Genomic DNA, 22,338 nt, shown 5'->3' with positions numbered 1-22,338 from the left:
ACGAAGCGCTTCCTGATAGAATCACGTACTACAGCTGCACACAAGCGGCGAGCGTAGGCGGGTCTTTTCCGCACGACTCTGGCGCGCCAGGCGAAGCGTGAGTCGCAGGCGCCGCGGCGCCACGGGAGTGTCTGCGGAAAACCCGCGCGCTGCGTCTCGGTAATAAACGGTGCAGCGGGTGAGGATGCTAAACATTTCGCTTCATAAATAGAGCGAAACTACGTAGAGACGCTAAGTGGGGCGCTCTGAGAGAACTCGTGCAAGTCTTCAGAGAGATGAATGTGGGTTACACCTAAGCGCTGCTCAGAAGTCGCTAAACACGGAAAGCGTTATAGGGTAACGAGGTCAAGCGGTAAGGTTGCGGTTAGAGGTTTTCCCGCCGCCAAATGTCATGTACGGAGGGCGGGTGGAGTGTCTGTGTGTTTTTATGTGAGGGATTGCTCGACGCCGTAAGTTAGCTCTGACCGTTGGATTGAAGGGCATTTAAGATGCAAGTTGCGGCAGTACACCCTGCTTGTACCGGTGTGGAGAGATGTAAATGGAGTACGCTGTTTACATGTAACGGTATTTACGCGTTGTCTGATTGAAGCTTGGTAGTATGGCATATGCATACTGGTACAGATCGCTAGTTCAGTCTTCCGTTCTCTCGAGAAATGCTCCCCAGCACTTAATGGGGAATCTCGTGTTCCGCAAACTTATGCACCCGCCAGCCGCCGCCAAATGTCATGTACGGAGGGCGGGTGGAGTGTCTGTGTGTTTTTATGTGAGGGATTGCTCGACGCCGTAAGTTAGCTCTGACCGTTGGATTGAAGGGCATTTAAGATGCAAGTTGCGGCAGTACACCCTGCTTGTACCGGTGTGGAGAGATGTAAATGGAGTACGCTGTTTACATGTAACGGTATTTACGCGTTGTCTGATTGAAGCTTGGTAGTATGGCATATGCATACTGGTACAGATCGCTAGTTCAGTCTTTCATGGGCACACGGAGTCTCTTCCGTTCTCTCGAGAAATGCTCCCCAGCACTTAATGGGGAATCTCGTGTTCCGCAAACTTATGCACCCGCCAGCCGCCGCCAAATGTCATGTACGGAGGGCGGGTGGAGTGTCTGTGTGTTTTTATGTGAGGGATTGCTCGACGCCGTAAGTTAGCTCTGACCGTTGGATTGAAGGGCATTTAAGATGCAAGGTGCGGCAGTACACCCTGCTTGTACAGGTGTGGAGAGATGTAAATGGAGTAGGCTGTTTACATGTAACGGTATTTACGCGTTCTCTGATTGAAGCTTGGTAGTATGGCATATGCATACTGGTACAGATCGCTAGTTCAGTCTTTCATGGGCACACGGAGTCTCTTCCGTTCTCTCGAGAAATGCTCCCCAGCACTTAATGGGGAATCTCGTGTTCCGCAAACTTATGCACCCGCCAGCCGCCGCCAAATGTCATGTACGGAGGGTGGGTGGAGTGTCTGTGTGTTTTTATGTGAGGGATTGCTCGACGCCGTAAGTTAGCTCTGACCGTTGGATTGAAGGGCATTTAAGATGCAAGTTGCGGCAGTACACCCTGCTTGCACAGGTGTGGAGAGATGTAAATGGAGTACGCTGTTTACATGTAACGGTATTTACGCGTTGTCTGATTGAAGCTTGGTAGTATGGCATATGCATACTGGTACAGATCGCTAGTTCAGTCTTTCATGGGCACACGGAGTCTCTTCCGTTCTCTCGAGAAATGCTCCCCAGCACTTAATGGGGAATCTCGTGTTCCGCAAACTTATGCACCCGCCAGCTCGCTGTCACAGATGTAAGCAAATAGCTTTTTCATGATTATTACTTATTCAGCTGTCGAACACTGAAACAGTCTACTACAGAGGAAGTGCCGTATACAGCACCAGTTGTAATTATTCGCGGTCTTAACCCTTTGAGGGTCGAATTATTTTGAAGAAAACTTTCCCAGGTGGTCAAATTACTTTATTGTGGATCTTGAATCTACAAAATGTATATAATCGAGAATAAATAGTAAAAAAAAATTAGGAACAGTACTTTGGTGACAGCATCACTCACAACTGGAAAATGTTCAATAGAATAGAATAGCAACGGTAATAAGCAAGCTAAGAGCAGCACCAATAAGGATAGAAATCAACTTTCGCCGCCTCTGCAAAACAGTGCCCACAAAGAGAAAACACGTTTCGCGCGACTCCGTTGCGATCCCGCGGCGGAATCGAAACCGCGTAGGCGCGTTGCCACAGAGGCCGAGAATACCTCGCGAGCAATGGTGATAAGCAAGCTAAGAGCAGCACCAATAAAGATAGAAATACACTTCGGCAGCCCCTGCAAGAGAGTGCTGACAAAAAGAAAACTCAAATTTCGCGCGACTCCATTGCGATCACGCGGTGAAACCAAAACTACAAAAGGGGTGTTGCCGCAGTCTGTGCCGCCGCGCTAAAGCTAGACATAAGTTCTGCTTATCTCCGTAAGAAGGCAGCACAAAATTCAAACACTTCTTGTAAGTCTTAAGAGGTGGCAGCACCCCCCAGTGAGCACGCATTGTTCTTTTGGCGCAAAATTTCAAACGGAAGATCGAAACCGTACCCGTACGGCAAAGACCTTGCGGGACAGAAAACCGCCGCCGTACATATACGGCAAAAACCTTCAAAGGGTTAACGACGGCAGTGCAAAAATCACTGATGATATCAGTGCTCTATCAGCAAGACACGATGCAGGACTGGTAGGACGGGCAAGATGTGACCTGGACACGAACTGGCAATCTCCTGTCACTGGGTTAGTAACCGAGCCTACGCAGTCTGTTGCGCGCAACAAAAACAGCAGAACGATCGCACACAATATAAAAATAGTATTGCATACGAAACAGCAACCGTATAATCTCTACATAACGGAACCCTAAACCTGGTAAAGCACCGTGCAATTTTGGCTTTTTCTTTGGGGCTGGTTAAGCAAGAGTAACGCTGTCGAAACACCAGGCGACTTCCCACTATGCGGCTATTAGTTAAGCCTCACGGTATCCTCAACGTTGCACTGAATTAATTAGACGGAGAGCGATGTGCCGTAGGAGTAAAGCGCACGTGGATGCCTCTACGCTTGAGTGATGCGGTCGGCAAGCCTTCTGAATTTTATCGCGGACTGGGTAAACGTTAGCCGTGAAAGATTGGGCGCCCCCCCCCTCCCCTCACTTTCCCCTTCCCCTTTCCAGTCACGCTCTCGCCTTCAACTACTCATTTCGAGCCGTCGCACTCTCTGCGGGAGTGTGCATTGATGCGGTGATATCTCGAGATTGCATGGTAATTTTTCTTTCGTTACGTGCTGTGTTTTTATATTTTTTTCGCGTGCGTTTAGGAGGTTCGTGTGCTATGTTATCGCGTTAATCTGTACTCAAGGCTGTCGCAACGTCAACAAATGTTTAGAGGCCGCTCCGAAATCACGGTTTGGTTTGGTTTATGGGGTTTAACGTCCCAAAGCGACTGAGGCTATGAGAGACGCCGTAGTGGAGGGCTCCGGAAATTTCGGCCACCTGGGGTTCTTTAACGTGCACTGACATCGCACAGTACACGGGCCTCTAGAATCTCTCCTCCAAAGAAATTCAGCCGCCGCGGCCGGGATCGAAACCGCGTCTTTCGGGTCAGCAGCCGAGCACCATAACCACTGAGCCACCGCGGCGGCATCCCCGAAATCACGGATCACGTTGTCAGCGCTCAAAGGTAAGGATGACCTTTGGTCGGCTTGTATAGAAAAAAAAAAGGGACTGCGGGAAAAACACAGCAGGAGCGAGTAGGAGGGGGGGTACTGTGAATAGTCTGTTCACGTCAGTAGTTAACCCCTTGTCATCTGGTCAGAAGTGTTAAAGCTGTTCACACTTTCTGGTTGGGTAAATGCAGAAGAAAAAAATCTTTTTTAAGGCATCAGAATAGAGTTTATGCGCACGGCACATGCAAACAGTCTTGGTGCAAGTCATCTGACTAAGGGCGGCAACCTCAGCCATCTCTTATCTATAACATGAATTATTTTCATCTCACACCACGCACCCCATTAGTGCGATGTTGAATAGCAAGAAAAGACAGGACAAAATAAAAAGCACAAAAGTGGACAACATTTCGTTTTATTCTTAATTTCAACACGCGGCACCGTTTCTAACACATTTCTAGGCCTTCGCCGACATTTCTCGAACACGAACCTAGTTCTCTTGGGGAATTGCGGCAGAAAGAAAAAAACTATATGACCATGGAACGAACGCGAGTGGATGGAATGCGTCCAAGCCCCTGGAAAAAAGCGCTGTATCACTTCAACGCAGCTGTTTGCTCTGTCCGCGTGTAAACACACTTCCCGAGCATCTTCCTTCTCCGAATCCCCTCAGGTCTGCCTTCCTTCAAGCGACCTCAGCATCTTCTCTCTTTGACGACGTTCTCCTCCTGACGATCCTTCGGGCCGGATCAAACACCCAGATCGTGCATGGTGTTTACTCCATCGGATCAGGAAGAACGTTTCACCAAACGGTAGTCTCATTTTCTCTTTGTGGACCAATCGTTACTGCACTAGGCACCAGTCACTTTCATCACGTTTTTTTACTCCTATATAGGTATATTTTCAAGTTTGTGTGTATATATTGTGTGTAAATGTGTCTTTCAGAAGTCCTTTATTGAACCTTTTCCCTGCAGAAAACAGCGAAACGTACTTGCGTGATATATATATATATATCTTTGTGTGTGTGTGTGTGTGTGTGTCTGTGTGTGTGTGTGTGTGTGTGTGTGTGTGTGTGTGTGTGTGTGTGTGTGTGTGTGTGTGTGTGTGTGTGTGTGTGTGTGTGTGTGTGTGTGTGTGTGTGCGCGTGCGTGCGTGCGTGCGTGTGTGTATGTGTGTGTGTGTCTGTGTGTCTGTGTGTGTGTCTGTGTGTGTGTAAGCAGACAAGAGAGGTGGAAGGGCGGGCTCGTTATACATGTGAGAGAAGCCAACAGCCCCCACGGAAACGAAGGAATACAGGGGAGTTTTTTTAATTTGTGTTGTTAAATCAATGAAGATTATTAGTGAATATTTTATCGCTTAAATATAATTAGAACAACAGCAGGAACAACAATCGCATGCCTCTGGTGGTAACCGAACCCATGACCTCCGAATTACGCGTCCGGTGCTCTACCAACTGAACTACGGCGACTCAAGTTTAAGTTTACGTGTGACCTAACCTCCAGAGTGTTCATCAACGCCACCATCGTCCATAAGCGGCAGACGTACTACATTCTGTATTACCGTTGGTGTGACTGTATATACGTATATGACAACAGCCACAGAAACCAAGGAACACAGGAGATTTTTTTGTTCTTTCGTTTTTTAGTATTTTGTGATATTACTGAATATGTTATCGCTTGAAGGTCATTTACTGGAAAAAGTAGCATATATATATATATACACATATATACACATATATACATATATATATATATATATATATATATATATATATATATATATATATATATATATATATATGTGAGATAAAGTCACCAGAAATTGAAAAACATAGCAAGATTTAATTAACGACGTTTCGACTGAGGGACCAGCCTTTTTCGAGTGTATCATACACTCGAAAATGGGTGGTCCTCCAGCCGAAACGTCGTTAATTAAATCTTGTTATGTTTTTCAATTTCTGGTGACTTTATCTCATATTAATCAATCAGCTGCGAAGAAAATTTTTGATATATATATATATAGAAGAAGGTGTCACAACCTTGCAATTATCTTAATTTAATACCGACAGTTTCGGACGGAGGACCGTCCTTCCTATATTCTTGTGTATACCCTGAGGAAGGACGGTCCTCCGTCCGAAACTGTCGGTATTAAATTAAGATAATTGCAAGGTTGTGACCCCTTCTTCTACAAGTCTGCCTGGCCCATTGAACGACAAGACCTCCTGCAACTATATATATATATATATATATATATATATATATATATATATATATATGCACACACACCAAGGGTACATGATGAGCTGCTCCAGGTCAGTGTCGGTATAATAATGTGCCTGTTGTGCTAAGATGTACCATGTCAGAGAACAGTAGATAAGAGGAGCTGGAGCTATTGAAGATTAGCAGTGGTTCCAGCTTTGCTTGACTTTAAGGATTGCGAAATCATTGTTTTTTTCGAGAAAATCTGCGCACAGTATTTGAAAGGCGATTCCAGATCTGTCAGCTCCGTAACTATGGCGTAAGGACGGATGGCGCTTTGATTACATAAACAAAAGGGAAAGATAGTTAATACCTCCTTTTACAGTCTTTATGAAATAACTTTTCTGTAGGGTATTCAATAGTATGATTAGGTTGCTTTCAATATATTCTGCGCAAGACCTGGTCAAGGTGAAACAAGTTCGATTCTGCCTGTTATTTTCAGCTTTCAACGTGAAATATATCACTGAAAATATCTGAAAAATACACGATGCTTTTATTTACAGCGTTTGAGGATGTTTAGGTTACGTGTCGGGCTAAACTCAGAACCAAATGGGATCTAAACAAAATTTCTGAGAAATAATTTTAGAACTATTTGGTATATTTCGGTTACTATTTTTGTTTATTAGATTTGAGAATGTTTTCAATAATTTTATGCTTTTAAATTTCTGAAAAATCATTTCTTGGAAATTTTAATTTTGTTTTGTTTACTTTTCTATTCCCTTCTCCTCCGCGATGCATCTTTGTATGCCGAGGCCGATCGGAATAAGCAAATGAATAAACCGAAGGGGAAAGTGACAACAATAAGCACAGCTTTACCAAAGCACATTCGTTACCTTTTACGACGAGGAATGAAATGTCTTTCTGGAAGAAAAAACTTAGAGACAGCCAGGAAGTTGTACGCACTTTCTTCCGCAGAATTAAAGAAAAGTAAAGGTGTCATTGTAAGAAGCCACAGAACTATAGTTCAAGCCGGAGAACAGTGTGCATAGCGCCCAAGCATTCCATAGACCATGGCGGCCTCCATTCGGACAGCAGCTATTCAATTGTCGTGGCGACGTCACACCTGAGTAATAGCCTTGTTTACGCCTATTCTCCATTCGCAGATTCGTACAGCAAGGCTCGAGATTTGTTTGTTTTGTACCATGTTCCTCTGACATTGTTGTTATTTGTATGCTTAGAATCCATTGTTCGCCGCGCTCACTCTAAACCTCAAACAACGACGTGCCCTAGTTTTTCCATTATTCACTTTTTTTTTTCACTGTGTTTCTGCTTGTCGTAGTTGGTGTACTACTTTTCAAAGCAGCGAAGAACCAGATAAACAAAAGGGCAGAGCATCCCACACTCCCCACGCCGCCACTATGCGCCTCAGCGGCATGAGCTTCGTGTTACGAGGTTAGGAGACAATGTTGGAGCGAAAACACCCTCTCTTCTTACATCGCCGTTTCAATCCTGGCTTTTATTTTCACCGTCTTCGTCTATTTTCGTTGCTGTAAGAGCGTTACGAGCTCCGAGAGTTTATTCTGTGCTTCCCGCCTCGGCAGAAGGACGTGAGAACGTGTCGTATCACCACTAGCGCCCTCTACCCGCGCTGCGCTAGACTAGACTAGCGTGAGTGAATAGCGGGACGTAAAAGGGGATGCCCAGGAGGGTAATGGATTGGCAGTCTCGGGAATAAAGGATTCCTCCCTAAACTCTCTCGTAAAGTGGAACGACAGCGCAGGGGCTCCAGAGAGACGCGCACGCGGTAGACGGAAAGGGAAAGGACGGGAAGAGAGGAAACAACCTTAACGCTAACGCCGGGGCCCGCGTCAAGAATACAGGATAGTGAAAATTACTTAACTAGAGGTTGCGGTTTTTGCGGAAAGAAGCGGGGGTGGTGAATATAGTCCGTTTCACTTAGCCTGCACTATATTAGGGACGCTTCCGGGGTATTCCATTATAGGTGGCGCAACGCATAAGTGATGATCGCTTGTCCTGAATGTGCGCAGGTACTCTCTTCCAGAATGTCAATGCGAAGAAGAATGTCAATGCGAAGAAGGTGGAATGTGGAAGGCTTTTTTAGTCGACAGCTTGTTAGGAAGAGGGAAGGGGTACGGGCAGACTTGCGTAACGGCTCTAATACAAGGTAGAGGTATCTAGAAAGAATGTGCACGTGGCGAAGGAGAATGAATGAGCGTAGAGTGAAGTTCTATATGAAACTCGCTAAGAGTGGCGATACGGTGACATATGCTAAAGTTCGGATCCGAGTTTCAAAGCTTCTACATTGGTATTAAATGCCTAAGTGGAAAGAATATTCATCACTGCCCGAGTCACAGGCATTCAAAGGCATTACTTGGGTGCCGGATTAGAAATTCATGCTAGAGCATTCTTTTTTTTTTGCCAGAAACAATGTTTTAGCTTGTGCTGGTGACCGACTTACTTTGAAGTCCACATGCTTTGAGGGTCCAAAATTAGGTTTAGGGACAAAAGCACGAAGTATCACCATCGACTGCTTGTGAGCGTGCGTGCGCGTGTATCCTTGCACGCGCTCGCGCCCCCGTGCGTGTGTAATAGATAAATGTAAAGGATGTTTCACGCTAAGAGGTAGACAGCCGCACTAGTGTACAGCCTCTACATGTGTATATATTACGCAGCTGTCTGATATATACAAACATATGGCATATATAAATCTTTATGTGCTTTTTTTGTTTTCTGTACGCTTATGTATACAAATCGGCGTCAAATGGTTCTATACTCTATATTTAAACATACGTAAAAACAGAATGCCGAGCGTGCTGCCTTCGCCATAAGACTCTGTCCGATCTCGCTAGGCCTACCTCCTGCAGTTCCCACTGTGTGAAAAAAAAGTTCTGAGTAAGAAATGATAAAAATAAAATGACGACAGTTAAGCGACAAAACGTTGGTGGATTCAAAACCCTTCCTACATCACAGTTTGGCCGTGAGTGCACTAGCACTGACTAGTTGCCCTCTACACGAGTGGAAAAATACGCCTTGCTAACTGTTTTCAAACAAACAGTGTATGCGGCTTGTTTAAAAAAAACATAATGCCAAAAATTCAACTCCATATTGTGGTAGTACACGGCTCCCATTTAAGGCATTATGGAATATCGTAAGTTTTTCTCTGGCATCCTTGGTGCAATTTTGTGCGAGTGCTCGCAATATTCAACCTCGGGTGTGTGTCTGTCAGGCACATGAGGTAGTGTTAATTGCCAAAACACAGCTTTGCCACGCTACCTTTCGAAGCGGTGCTTTGCTACAGCTCGTTCCTAAGTTCCACTATTTTTTTATTCGTATTGAATCATCATCACCATGATCATCAGCCGGACTACGGCCACTACAGGGCAAGGGCCTCTCCCATGTCTCTCCAAGTAACCCTGTCCTTAGCCAGCTGCGGCCCACCTATCCCTAATCTTATCCACCAACCTAACTTTCTGCCACGCCTAGCTACTCTTGCCTTCTTTTGGAATCCCCTCCGTTACCCTTAACGACCAGCGGTTACCTTACCTTCGCATTACATGCCCTGTCCAAGCCCATTTCTTCCTCTTGATTTCAACTAGGATGTCATTAACCCGCGTTTGTTCTCTTACCCACTCCGCCCGCTTCAGATCTCTTAACGTTACACCTATCATTTTTCTTTCCATAGCTCGCTGCGTTGTCCTTAACTTAACCTGAACCTTTTTCGTTAGCCTCCGCGTTTCTGCCCCTTAAGTGAGTTCCGATAAGATACAGCTGTTGTCTACTCTTCTCTTTATGGATATTGGTAAACTGCCATTCATGATCGGAGAGAACCTGCCATATGCGCTCCACCCCATTCTTACTCTTCTAGTTATTTCCCTCTCATGATCCGGATCAGCTGTCGCTACCTGCCGTAAGTAGACGTGTTCCCTTACCACTTCCAGCACCTCGCTACCAATTTTGCACTGCTGTTCTCTTGCGAGACTGTTGAACATCACATAACAAATCCAGCATCTATAGTTTAGTGACTCAAACTTTTATTTTTGAATCTAGTTTCAGAACAATTTCGAACACCTTGGGGCCTTTAACGCGCACTGACAAGGCACTGCACACGAATGCCTTTTGCGTTTCGTTTATTTATGATGATTGTTCATGCTTTGCCGTTAACAATATAAACTGTTCGAAGAATTTTATCGATTCTACACGGCGCCTTTCCTTCTTTGTTTGTTTTTTTCTTGAATTGTTTTTTTCTTAACTTTCTTTCATCCCTTTTTTCTTCTTTCCTTATGTTCGTTCGTCAAGTGAAAGCACCAACAAGAATGCGGCATGACATTTTCTGAAAGCATTGTTTTCCCGAGAAGATCCGGGATTTCGAGAAAGAAAAAAATACGGAAATGCCACTGAGTGCTTTCATTTCAAATGTCATGTTTCAGGGTGTTTACCATCCCTGACATGAGCGAGGTGAGGTATGAAGGTGTGTTCAGCTGTCCACGTTCGCAACTAACTTACTGGACTAAGCTTGGTTCCTTTCGAAGTAAGTCCTAACTTTTCAATACAGGCTGCCGTCGGAATAGATGTTTCATTTTATTCATTCATTTCGAACGGTTCGTACTGTTTTATGTCATGTTTATGGCTACTGTCATGTGCACTGTGTTCTTTCACTTAGAAAGCATCAGTTAAACTTCTACTTAGTCGAATTTTACTCTTTGCTATCTCTAAAATGTTCACTATCCTCAAAAGACATCATAATTTTTTATTATTATTAGTTCCGAACTCTACGACGCAATTTATTTTTTACGATTCTTTTCCCATTTTTGTTGGTCGGTCTTTATATCGAGTGTTTCACCTTAGATGTTTTGCAATTTTTTAAAATAAGGTTTCTATTTTTAAAATAGCTATATGCGGAATAGCATTGTCAGCGGTGTAGCGCCTCAGAGTACAGCTAAGACCTGCTAACAGCTAGTAGGGTGGTTAACTATTACTCAATAGATATAAAACGAACGCCGCAGCGCAGATAAAACACAACACAGGTGCAGAATATCAACTGGTTTTTGTACAAAGAAAGGGGACTATAAAGGGCACATGGCACAAGAACAAACAAGAAAACAAATCTTTTCTTTCAGCACGTGCGGAGAGATGGCGCGGTAATTCATTTGATCTACAAGGCGTCTTGTAAGTGGGTTCCTGCCTTGCAGACGAAATGAGTGACCACGCCATCTCACGGCATTTGGTAAAAGAAAAGATTTGCTTTTGCTGTCGGTGGGCTATATCCCGCTTATAATTTCTTTTATTGTTGATAGTTGACAGTCTGCGCCAGTTGATAGTCTGCGCCACTGCTCTGTTCCGTCGGCGCTGTGGTCTTCTTTTTTTTTTCACGTTAAACATAGAGCCGAACCACGCCGCCAAGTTTTTCGCTCTCCTTAATACAGACTACTTAGCTTTATAACTATTGTTGCTATTCTGCCTGATTATTGAGAGCCGTGTAGTCCGCCATACGTAACAGCCATATCCGATTTTTAGAGTTTCGAAAACGAAGTTACCATCGCCAGTGTGGCCAAAGCAATTCTGCCAAAAACACGCCAAAATGCAGGTGCTTTCAAATAGCTTGCAGGCAAAGCAAACTCTCGGGCGCACGTAACTCGTCAAAATAGCCAAAATTTGCCGGGCCACAGTTCCAAGGATAACTGCGTTTTCGAAATGCTAAAAATTGATATCGATATTAATTACCATGGGCAGCACGCCTTTCCACAAATAACGAGACTAACAGTAATTGTTGTAAAGTTCTCTTCACATTAACAATTAACTAACCTACCAGTTAGCTAGCTCTAGCGCAATTCTGATGCGCTACACCGTTGACAGTCGTGCACTGCTTAACGGACTGTTAGCTCAAAGTGCTCATTAAAATATAAACATCTTAGATTGAAACACGTGGTATATAGCGTAGTCTTTGCAGCAAACTTGATTAGCACCACACAGTTTTCTTTTCCTTGTTTTCACAGAAAAGAAGCCAAAAAAGAAAACCACGGAGATTAACTGACGGGCGGCTCATGCACTTTAGGCCCTGCATTAGTATGAAACAAGGCATTCAAGCTGCACCAGTGGCTGGTACTATTGGTACGCACATTGTGGACCACCTAACTGTCGCAGATAGTTCGGAGTGGTATCAAACGATTCAGCACGTGACGGAGCATAAGATTACTAGTCGAACCAAGCTGTAGCATATTATAGGGATTCGCACCGACGACTTACGATTCCCCAATGCGTGACTTATTTAAACTGCAAACGTCCATTACGGCCAGCCTAATTCACGTAGGACATTCGAAGTTGTGTCAAACGACTTTTCTTCCGCTGTATACGATGGCACTAAAAAAACAGATATCCGGATATAACGAAAAATTTGAACCAGATATAGCCAAGATAGCTAATGGTGCAATATTCGTTCGATATTGCTAACGATCGATACTCATACGCTGCCTCAGCGTTTTGCACCTTTTTTCTTCTCGGTCGGCGTCTTCGTGGCACTCCTGCATTATGAATACATGAGGGCTACGAATCCGCCCTGGTTTCCGCCCTTCTGCAGACACATTAGCTGAAAAAAAGTAACTAATAACGCTCAGAGCTATGTCACTCTTGTCTGGAGATTATTGTACTTGATGGTCGTGTCTGCCGTCGAACTTCAGAAATACACCTCATGGAGTGAATTTCTTGAATTACTTTTAGAGCGCAGCTATTTGGCGTAAAATGGTATACTGGTTTTTAAGGAAAGGAAATGGGAAGTATCTGTCTCGCATATCGCGGCGGACACCTCAAACGCGCCGTAAAGGAAGAGAGGAAAGTGGAAGTGAAAGTAGAAAGAGAGAAAGAGGTGCCCTAGTGGAGGTCTCCGGAATAATTTCGACTCCCTGGGCATTTTTAATGAGCACTGACAGCGCACAGCACACGGGCGCCTTTTGCGTTCCGCCTGTATCGAAGCGCGGCCGCCGCGGTCGGGTTCGAACCCGGGTACTCCAGCTCGGTAGACGAGCGCCCTAACCACTAAGCCACCACGGCGGGTAGCTGTTTGACGCCCGTTTCTGCGTTTCGCGGCGTCGCCATCGTAACCAGCAGTGGACACCTTAGTCGCGCTTTAAGCTGCCAAACCAATGGATCGTCAGCTTGGAAAGTAAAAGGAAAGGCGTACAACCGCCCTCTTGCAACAGTGGACACCTCAGTCATGCTTTAAGCTACGTGGCGGTAGTGACAGATGTGCGCTGCATGCGTTGGCATTGACAACGTTGTGCCATTTTAAGGAAAGGAAGTCCGCAAACTGGCTCCTTGGGTCAGTGGACGCCTGAATTGGGCTTACAGGTACGTGGGGTGATGAGAGAGAGAGATGTGGGCTGCAAGCATTTGCAACGTTGTGCCAGAAACACGGCGCTGAAGTCATAGGCCGTCGGCGTTCATTGTGTTCATTGCCGGTGGCGTTAACAACGTTTTATTGCGTATGCAATACTGTGCCAGGTATCGAGCCGTCGCGTAGCTCACGGCGGTGGCCACGGTTCACCTAAACTGCGTATTCACGGTTGACCTTAAAAACAAACTGTGTCTCGAGGCTGGGAATCGAACCAAGGCCTTGGCATTTGAGGCGGAGACGCTACCACTCCGCCACGAAGGCTCAGGGTTTGAGCATGATTAAAGGCTCATCTAGTGAATGCATGGGTTTCATAAATAGGATAAAAGAAATTTTAAAAAAAGAATAGGAAAAGAAAAAATGAAAAAGTATAAATTAGAAAAGAAACAGAAATAAAAAATAAAATAAAAGCGAAGTAAAATATGAAAAATAAAAACAACAATACTGCGCCAGGTTTCGAGCCGTCGCGTAGCTCCCGGTGGTGTCCACGGTTCACCTTTAGCCGCAGCGAGGTCAAACAGATGGAGCTCCGTTGCCATAGCAACCGTTTCAGCCGCGCTCCACCAGGTTCCACGCTGCTTGCGCAACTTGCTCGGTTTAACCAGAGCTTAACCTCAGCTAATTTTTCACTCCGATCATTTTATGGAAAATAAGTGCGCGTAACTGGCTCCTTTTATCAGCGGACGCCTGAATCGCGCTTATAAGTACGTGGGGTGACGAGAGAGAGGTGTGGGCTGCATGCGCTAGCGCTGACAATGGTGAGCGAACTCTCGCGATCAACCATTAACTGTCACCTGCCAGAGCAGCAGGGTGGGTGGAGACTTTAATGTAGATATAAAGACAAACAGGAATTCCTCACCACTCATGGGGGAGAACATCCCGTTCCTCTCGCTCGAAGCGCTTCCCACGGCTGTGACAACCTCGAGGAATACTTGCCTAAGCCTCGTATTTGAGAACCAGGCATTGGTGCAGCAGTCGAGCATATATCCAGCTATTTCTCCGACCACAAAGCTTCCTTCATGGCAGTCAAGAACTGATGGAGTGTTTCTTGAAGAAGGAAAATGTGTGAAAAATAACAATTCGTCTGTAATTGTACATACACGTCTTGCTCGAATTCTTTGCCTAAATCTATCGAAAAGCTAGAACAGCTGATGATCTGCGCTCAAATTTCGCATTAGGAAGTAACGTAATCTTCGGCAATTTTTTGTTTTACATTTCGTTTATTTCCGCGTGTTTGTTGTGTGTCTTTTTTCCAGTGGGTGTACCGGCCATAAAAGCCGCTAGGCACTTGCAAACAACAAGAACAGAAAATACGACGAAAAGTAAAATTGTTACAGGGTCGCTCGCACGTGCGAGCAACATATTTGCGCACAGATATAACATAAAATGCCCTCGTCGATGCCTCGATGGGTCTCGGAAATTAGCCGCTAATCTCCTTTCGGAAATGTTAAAAAATTCAAGCCACAAAACAAACATTGCTGCTCGCAAAACGACAAAAAGCAATCCTTGCAGCAGCTTTTAATAATAGGCGGCTTTTTTTCCCTTCATCCGGTGACGGCAGAGACGCAAGAAAGGATTTTATAAGCAGTTTCAATAGATTCTTTCATCTTTCATCAAACTCGCCTTCATCCCCTTCGTACGATTATTGTGAATAAATAAGCGTATATGCTAATCCTTCCCCCCACTTTATATAATCCGAGCTCTGGGTTAGAAAAAAAAAACTCTAGACATCCGAATTATTTAGTATGAGCGCGCACTTAAAGAAATATTCTTATCTTACACTGTTTCATTGTACTCTCCCAAATATGAACTGCTTCTGCGAACTTTTATTTGTTTGCATTTCCATCGAGAAGTCGCACTGCAGTCGAGTCGCATAGCCCTGGTACTCTCTGCATGCTGTTACTTCACTCAGACACATTCGCGGAGGTATAGAGCGCGGCTCATCAACACAATGTGCGTGAGATGATAAGGCGCCCTGCGACATGACCGCAGTACGATTCCCCGTGGTCGTTTAAGCGCCTTTGTGCCACTTCCGACTTACAGTGCGGTTGCTGCGAGGACTTTTACCCTTGGTTTCGTGCTTCTTTTTTTTTTTTTTTTACTCCTCACGTTTCGGCGCTTTTTCTGATGACGACATCGGAGGTCAGCGCTCCTCATCCCAGCCTGCACCCACATAAATAGGCACTTTGCGTCACGGCATCATTTCGATAATTGAATCGTAAATCTGCAGAGCCCCCCCCCCCCCCCCCGCCCCCACCAAGCGATTCCCATCTGACCACGTATATGAAGGTCTGGCAGCGGTAAAGAAAATGAGTAAGTGGGTGAGAGCGTGAGAAAGTGAATGGGTGAGTGAGTGTATGGGTCAGTGGATCTGTGGGTGAGGAGGGTATGGTGCGCATTCAAGGTAGCCTGTGAGAATGAGTGAAAAAACGAATGTATTAAGGCGGAAGCCTTTAATGCCTAATCGTTGTAAGGAGGAGTTGTCGACAGAAATGTCACGCTCTTCAGTTGGTCGAAATAGTCGTGACGTCACAGTGCGCGAATTTCAAACGGGGCCAATTGTAATTTGGCTACTAACCATGCAAACAATAGATGGGATGGTAAAGTGATGCTCCAAGTAAAATAAATAAATAAATAAGTAAAACCGAGTAGGAAATTGGTCGAGTTGGGGAATCTAACCAGGGTCTCCGGAGTGCGAGACGAGCACGCTAACCACTCCGCCATGCCAGTTGTTTTTCTTTTCTTTGATGGTATTTATTTACATCGTCTTTTTCAGAAAGGATATATATGCATATGTGTGTGTGTCCAGCTCAATGGCCTGGGATGAACAAAGACGCGTCTAGTGAATACGCTCTCTTCGTTTACTCCCATCTGCCTCCTTTCCCTGACAGATACATTAAAAGAAAACAAAAAATGAAAATAAAGCAATTAAAATCATTTAAATAAAGAAGAAAAAATTAAAAATAAAGAACAAGAATTCAAAAACAAACAAATATAAAGAAATTAATGTAAACCAGAGAGCAAGGAAAGGCAGCACTTGCAGCACTTTAGAGAGCCAAAGTACCCCCTGAATTCTGAGTGCTGAATTTCTTAGTGTGCGAATGAGTGAATGAACGTTAGAACCAACCCAACAGACGAACGTATTGCTATTCGAAAGCAGTGCTGAGCGTCAGAGTTTCGGAAAGGTCCTATCAACAGTCTAGAAGGGGCTGCATGCGGTCAATCCACGAAGCCGACCTCCAGGAGCAAGACCACTGTCAAAACGAAAATGTGGTCCCGCCATTCTTTTTCTCGTTATTTCTTGCTGTATTTTCCCAGTCAGCACAGCAGCAATACCTGAAATGCAGCTCACATTACGCAAAGTGCACGTAGACCGGTGCTATAAGCGTGAACGCGTCCCCCACGACGTGCGGAGCAGCGAGCAGGTTACGTCATATCGGGGCATATTTCGCCGGACGAGCCCGCCGTTTTGTTTGTCTATAGCCCGTGTCGTAACGCGGCCCCGTGTCTGCTCGGATGCGAGCTGCATAACGGCCCCCTGTGTGGGTCTGTCGCTCCGAAAGCGCTTTCTCAGTTCACTGTACTCTACCGAGAGGAGGGACTCCGAACCAAACCCATGCGTGATCGGTCTGGGCCACTTATCTTCCTTTCCGTCGACAGTGGATGACGTTGGAGAAACTATGATGCATCGTGAGTGGTCATGGCGAGCCAGCCACCGTGGAATATTTGAGTAATGTTTATTCATCGCGCATATTGGCTGCCATGATCTTTCTTTCTGATTTCTTCGTTCTAAAAAAAAAACACCGATAAGTAAGGCAAGCGCCAACTGCGGTCTTACCACCCACTCACCGCACTAAAAAAGAAGCCTGATTAAAAAGTTTTGTGGATAATGTACTCTTCCTAAAGCCACAAACGAACTTTCTAAAAGTATTATACAATGTAAATTGTTTAACTGGATCCTTTATATGAAAAAGCCCACTTCGATTGTATTAAGTTTTGTGACTCACTTTACTTGCCTTTATTGTGTGCTAATTAAGTTACTTATTCATTTATTTTTATTTATTTGAATGCAACGATTCAATTCAATGTGGTGTTAGGCATCGTTTGCTGTTAACGCAGCTTCTACCTAAGTTGATTTTGCAGAAAATACTTCCCGACAATTCGAGGATAAGTACTCTCCTTGCCGTTAACCGAACATTCACGGGCGATAATCAATATTTGTCATGCACATTTTACGAACTTACACAGAAATTATGGAAAAGCGCAATTTTCAGCAGGAAATAGTATATGAACGCAATTTTTTTCATATCTAGCAAGCTTTCACTGTAACAATCAATATATCTGGAGACCTCCCCTCGACTGGCTTGCATTATTTCGCTCTTTATGTTCTTGCTATCGACCAAAACTTTCCCCGTTGGTTGTCTATGAAAGTCTTAACTTATCGATTCGAGCGATGGAAAAACATTAAAAAAAAGGCTTGAATACGCATAGGAAGAATAGACCGTTACACTTAAACATTTCCACAAGAGTACCTTGCACTATTTCGCAGTTTCCTCACAATTAGAACAAAAATCTTTGACTTGCTCCGCCGGCATATTTCGTCATGCATAAGATATAATTTGCTCCCAATTTTGAAAGGAAGGCTCAAATATGCATCGAAGAATGTGCCATTACTTCATCATTTCCACAAGAGTAGCTTACAATACCTCGCAGTTTCCTCACAATTAAAACCGATATCAAGAATCCTGTACTTCTTCAGCTGGGATATTTCGTCATGCTTAGGATACAATTGAAATCATGCGGTTTTGCAGAACACAAAAGAGCAAAACAAGAATGGTTATATCCAAAGATATTAAAGCACTCACATGCACAAACGTAGTACACAAAGCCGCGCTTTATATGTAGTATGCAATTATCCGCAGAACGCAAATTCAGTTATAGCATTCTTTTTTTCTTAGTTTGTTTGGAGCGACTGGTAGCCCTATTTGCTTCTCGTAAAGAGTGAACCTTCTATGGTCGATTACCGACAGTAGCAGCGGAAAATATCCACTGTTTCATTCATTTTCTTAACGCTCCGATTTTGGAACGCCCTGAAAACATCGCCAACTACACATTCGCTTGAAACTGTCACATTGCCACTTTTTTTTTTCTCAATCGTATTGACGCCATAGCAAAAAGCAGGCGCCATTTTCGAGAACCGCCGGCATTCGATCTTTTCTCAGCCACTGGGAGCGACTTCCTGCAGGGGTACGTGCGCTCACCACGGCAACAGCCCTCATCATGCATCGCCGAGCGCATGACGTTGAAGATTACGAGTTAATTCCGAGGATTAAGTTAATCCCTAACTTGGTAATCCCCCCACGGCTGCAAAGTCGAAAAAAACTGCATGCAATTTGTCAGAGCTTGCTTATCATTTTTTTTTTCATAAGCGTAATGTCGACTCTGTACTTCCTACTCCGCGTTTTCTAGATTTTAGACGAGTAAGTCGTTGCATACAACATGCAAAGCTCTTGAGACTCGCCGTAACGGAAACGTTGAAAAGGATGTTGACAGAAACGCCGATTACACTTTTACAGAACACTTTTTCTACTCGAAAAATTTGCGCACCATCAACGTTTAATATGGGCCTCTATTCTGTGATGAGTCTTGACAGTATAAGCTTCTTTACGCGAAGCCTACACAATAACTGTCACAAGAAATTATCCGCAGTTTCATCACATGGAAAGTATTGCAGGCTTAAGCCACAAATGGAACCGAAAAAAAAAACAGAAACACACTCACCTCTTGAATGTGCGAAATCCAAAATCAGAACAATGCTGAACTTGCGATGTTCAGTTATCAGGTAATTAAACAACAGTGCACATCACTGTGGACGAACGGATTGACTATAAATATCGCACTTTTAAAAACCAATAATAACCACACTGCCTACATTATGTGGAACATCTTTTGCAGTGAAGAATGCTGTGAACACATCCAGTGCTGCTTTATAAGGATGTAGTGCCAGGGCAAACAATTCAAGAAAAATCGCAAAGACACTCAGTTGGTCGCAGCATGCACGACAAACAAATTCATGTCCGTCTGTTCTGAAAAAGAAGACTCCGGTCGTGAGGGTGGGGCTGGGACTAAGTTTCATGCATAGTATTAAAACATTATTACACTTTAAATTCCTCATCCAGACATTCCGTTGACCAGAGCCCGCAAAAAGCGCACAGATGTGCAAAATTAAAGCTGGCAGCTTTGATGCTCCCTCTGTTTGAAAACGAATGAGCCACCTAGTAAACAATGAAAATTTAACAAAACACGTGTCCACGATTTCACTTGCAAAAATATATTACAGTCCCTGTACTCACGAGACGTCAGCGAATCCTATATTAAAAGGATTCTTGGTAAGTGTCGTCGCCAAAGCCGAAACTAATATGGACTGAAACATTGCAAAGGCAACAAAGATTCGCAATCTGCATAAGACAGCGAGCAACAAAGTCGGGCTAGTTGCTACAAACAGGTCTCTGCAGTTCGCAAAAGTAGACTCAGGGGTGAAAAATCTAGATTAATTTATATATGCTAGCCTAAACCAAATGTTCGCTTTCCTTCTTTATAATTCAACTGGGCTGTTTTTTTTTGGCGTAACCATTCAGCCATCCACGCTCTAACCGCAGAAACGCCTGTAATCGTGCACTTTTCTCTTTGTGTTTATTTGCACTAACTCAAAAGAAAACTAATTTGGAAGAAAATGCATGAAAACAACAATCCCCACAGTGAAAGTTGATCACTTCATGCACTAAGGGTAAGGGTAAAGCTTGCCTTCCACAACTGCAGCGATCACACAAGAATCAGTCAATCACAAGGCACTCACAATAGGGGAGGGATGCAGTAAGCGGACACCACCTACCGAGCATCTTGACTACCGCCCGCTTGGATCCTCCTCCAGACTGTCTGGGGGTTCGCATAGGCTGCGTACTCCTATGGCTCTTTCCGTTCATATCCGGCGAGCAATCACGACGCGTGGCCGCTGTGGACCGGCGCAGCTGGAGCCCAATCAGGATGTACAGCACCGATATCAAACTGATGGGCAGCACAAAGAAGAGCACCGTGGACACGGTGAACGCGTGCTCCACGGGCCGCTTGAGCATGCAGGCCGCCGTCTCCGGCAGGACCCCAGAGCCGTCGGCGCTGCGTTGGTACACGATACCGAACTGGAGCGCCAGCGGTATGGCAAACGCGCCGGCCACGATCCAGATGCCCACGATCGAGCGTATGGCCCGCGGCAGCTGAGACATGGTGTGCGCCCTCAGCGGGTGGCAGATGGCCACGTAGCGCTCGACAGTGAACGCCGTGATGGTCAGTATGGACGCGTTTGTGGACATCTCAGACGTCAGGCCTCGAAGCACGCAGAAGGCCTCACCGAAGGCGTACGGGTACTTTCGCCACAGCTGGTACATCTCCTGTGGGAGTCCCAGCAAAAGTAACAGCAGGTCCGACACGGACAGACTGAAGAGGTAAAAGTTGGTAGCGGTGTGCATGTAACGGTTACGCGCAATCACAATACACGTGCAGACGTTGCCTGTCACTCCGGTGACAAGGATGACGGCGTACACCACCGTCATGGCCACCACGGTCGTGAGCGGTTCCTCTTCCTCGGAGCCGTCCGCGAGGTACAACGGCGAACTGTTGTCTCCGCCGGCCGTGGTCCAGTTCCTCGAAGACCACTCGGCAATCGCCTCGGAGCTGTCCAAGTCGTAAGCCATAGTTCCGTGACCGTGCCTTGGTGGTGACCCAGGACGACAGCTTTGGTCACGGCGCGAAAACCAGCACAGCCAAATGCCTCTTCTTCTCTCTCTCCCTCCGCAGTTCACGCTCTCTCTATCTCCCTTTCCCTCTCTCCATTTGCTGTCAGCACGCCATAGCGGACGACGGGGCGAGCGCCGACCGAGAGCGGGGGAAAAAGCGTCCGGGCCGGGAAGCTGACGGAGGAGTTTTGGTCCCGATTTCAAACCCGTGGGGCCGCCGCGGCTGCTCGCGGGAAGAAAGGGGAATACGGGAGGGGGAGAGATCGCGGCTCCCGCCCCGGGACAACCAATCGAAAGAGAGGATGCGGAGGAGCTCTCTCTCGCTCCCCCTTCCCTCACGTCGCACGCTTCCTTCTCTGCCTCTCCTCCTCCTCCAGAAGTCTGTGGGGACAGAGGGAACGGCGTGCAGGACGACGACGTGGCAAAAAGGGAAGAGCTATCCCCAACGCGCCGTTGTCTCGCCATACAGCGGCAGGGAATTTGGTGCTGCTTCGCTTTTTGTTTCTCCGTTTGGGCTTCCACCGCATGGCCTTGGTAAAGGTCAGTAGAACGGCCGGAAATTCTGACGCTTCGGAATGCGCTTGCTTGGTTCTCTTTGTGGGCGCCGTCACGCGCAGGTTTGCGGAGAAAACGTGGGACATGTTTCATTCCTATCCGCAGTCTTTACCCGGGTTTGACGTTTCGACGTTTGCCACGCGGTCATTCAACGGTATCACGCTCCACCTCAGTGACTCCGTTCCTGGGTTATGAAAGTTTGATAGCGAAGAGGAAGCGTGGCTTGCTTCACGTGTACATCTTTAAGCATAAGCAAGAAACAACGCTGTGCTCCGCGGGAATTTTTGGTATGCAGAGGGCATCCTTCAATGTCAACTCCACAGCACCACGTTGCAAGAGTAGCAGTGCCGGTTGTCCTGTGCATAGGACCAGGATGTTGCGCTAAACTTGCAGACGTTTGAACATATGGGACTGCGTAGGACGCGGAACTGCCATTGTATTCAAATAAACGTCCTTTACTCCCTTCCAATAAATCTCGTTCTTGAAAGTGTGGCGTCAAACATCAAACACTAACCAAACCTTTCTAAAGTCCGGCGATCTACGAATAAAAACACGAAACTAAGCCCATTCAAGTGCTGGTAACCGGCTTTTCCATGGGGCTTGTGCTTCTGAATGCTAATCTTGTTTGACGTGTTCTTAGATCCAAACCGAAATAAATTAATCCACATTTACTCGCGCGGTATTATATAAATGTCCAGACCCAAT

General features: G+C 45.5%; 1 protein-coding gene across 1 annotated transcript in view; it reads right to left on the bottom strand.

Moving 5' to 3' along the window:
* Nucleotides 1-21,036, bottom strand: part of LOC149366175 (pyrokinin-1 receptor-like) — a 347,477-nt gene extending 326,441 nt beyond the window's left edge. The window contains exon 1 of the mRNA XM_089549336.1: nucleotides 20,181-21,036. Within this exon, the coding sequence (XP_089405462.1) occupies nucleotides 20,181-21,036 (856 nt within the window). The remainder of the gene's footprint in view (nucleotides 1-20,180) is intronic.
* Between the last annotated feature and the right edge of the window lie 1,302 nt (nucleotides 21,037-22,338).

This window comes from Amblyomma mixtum, chromosome 1 (assembly GCF_055824585.1).
Source record: "Amblyomma mixtum isolate Tamu chromosome 1, ASM5582458v1, whole genome shotgun sequence".
Lineage (NCBI taxonomy): Eukaryota > Metazoa > Arthropoda > Arachnida > Ixodida > Ixodidae > Amblyomma > Amblyomma mixtum.
The sequence above is the reverse complement of the archived record's forward strand: the minus strand, read 5'-3'. Positions and strand labels throughout refer to the sequence as shown.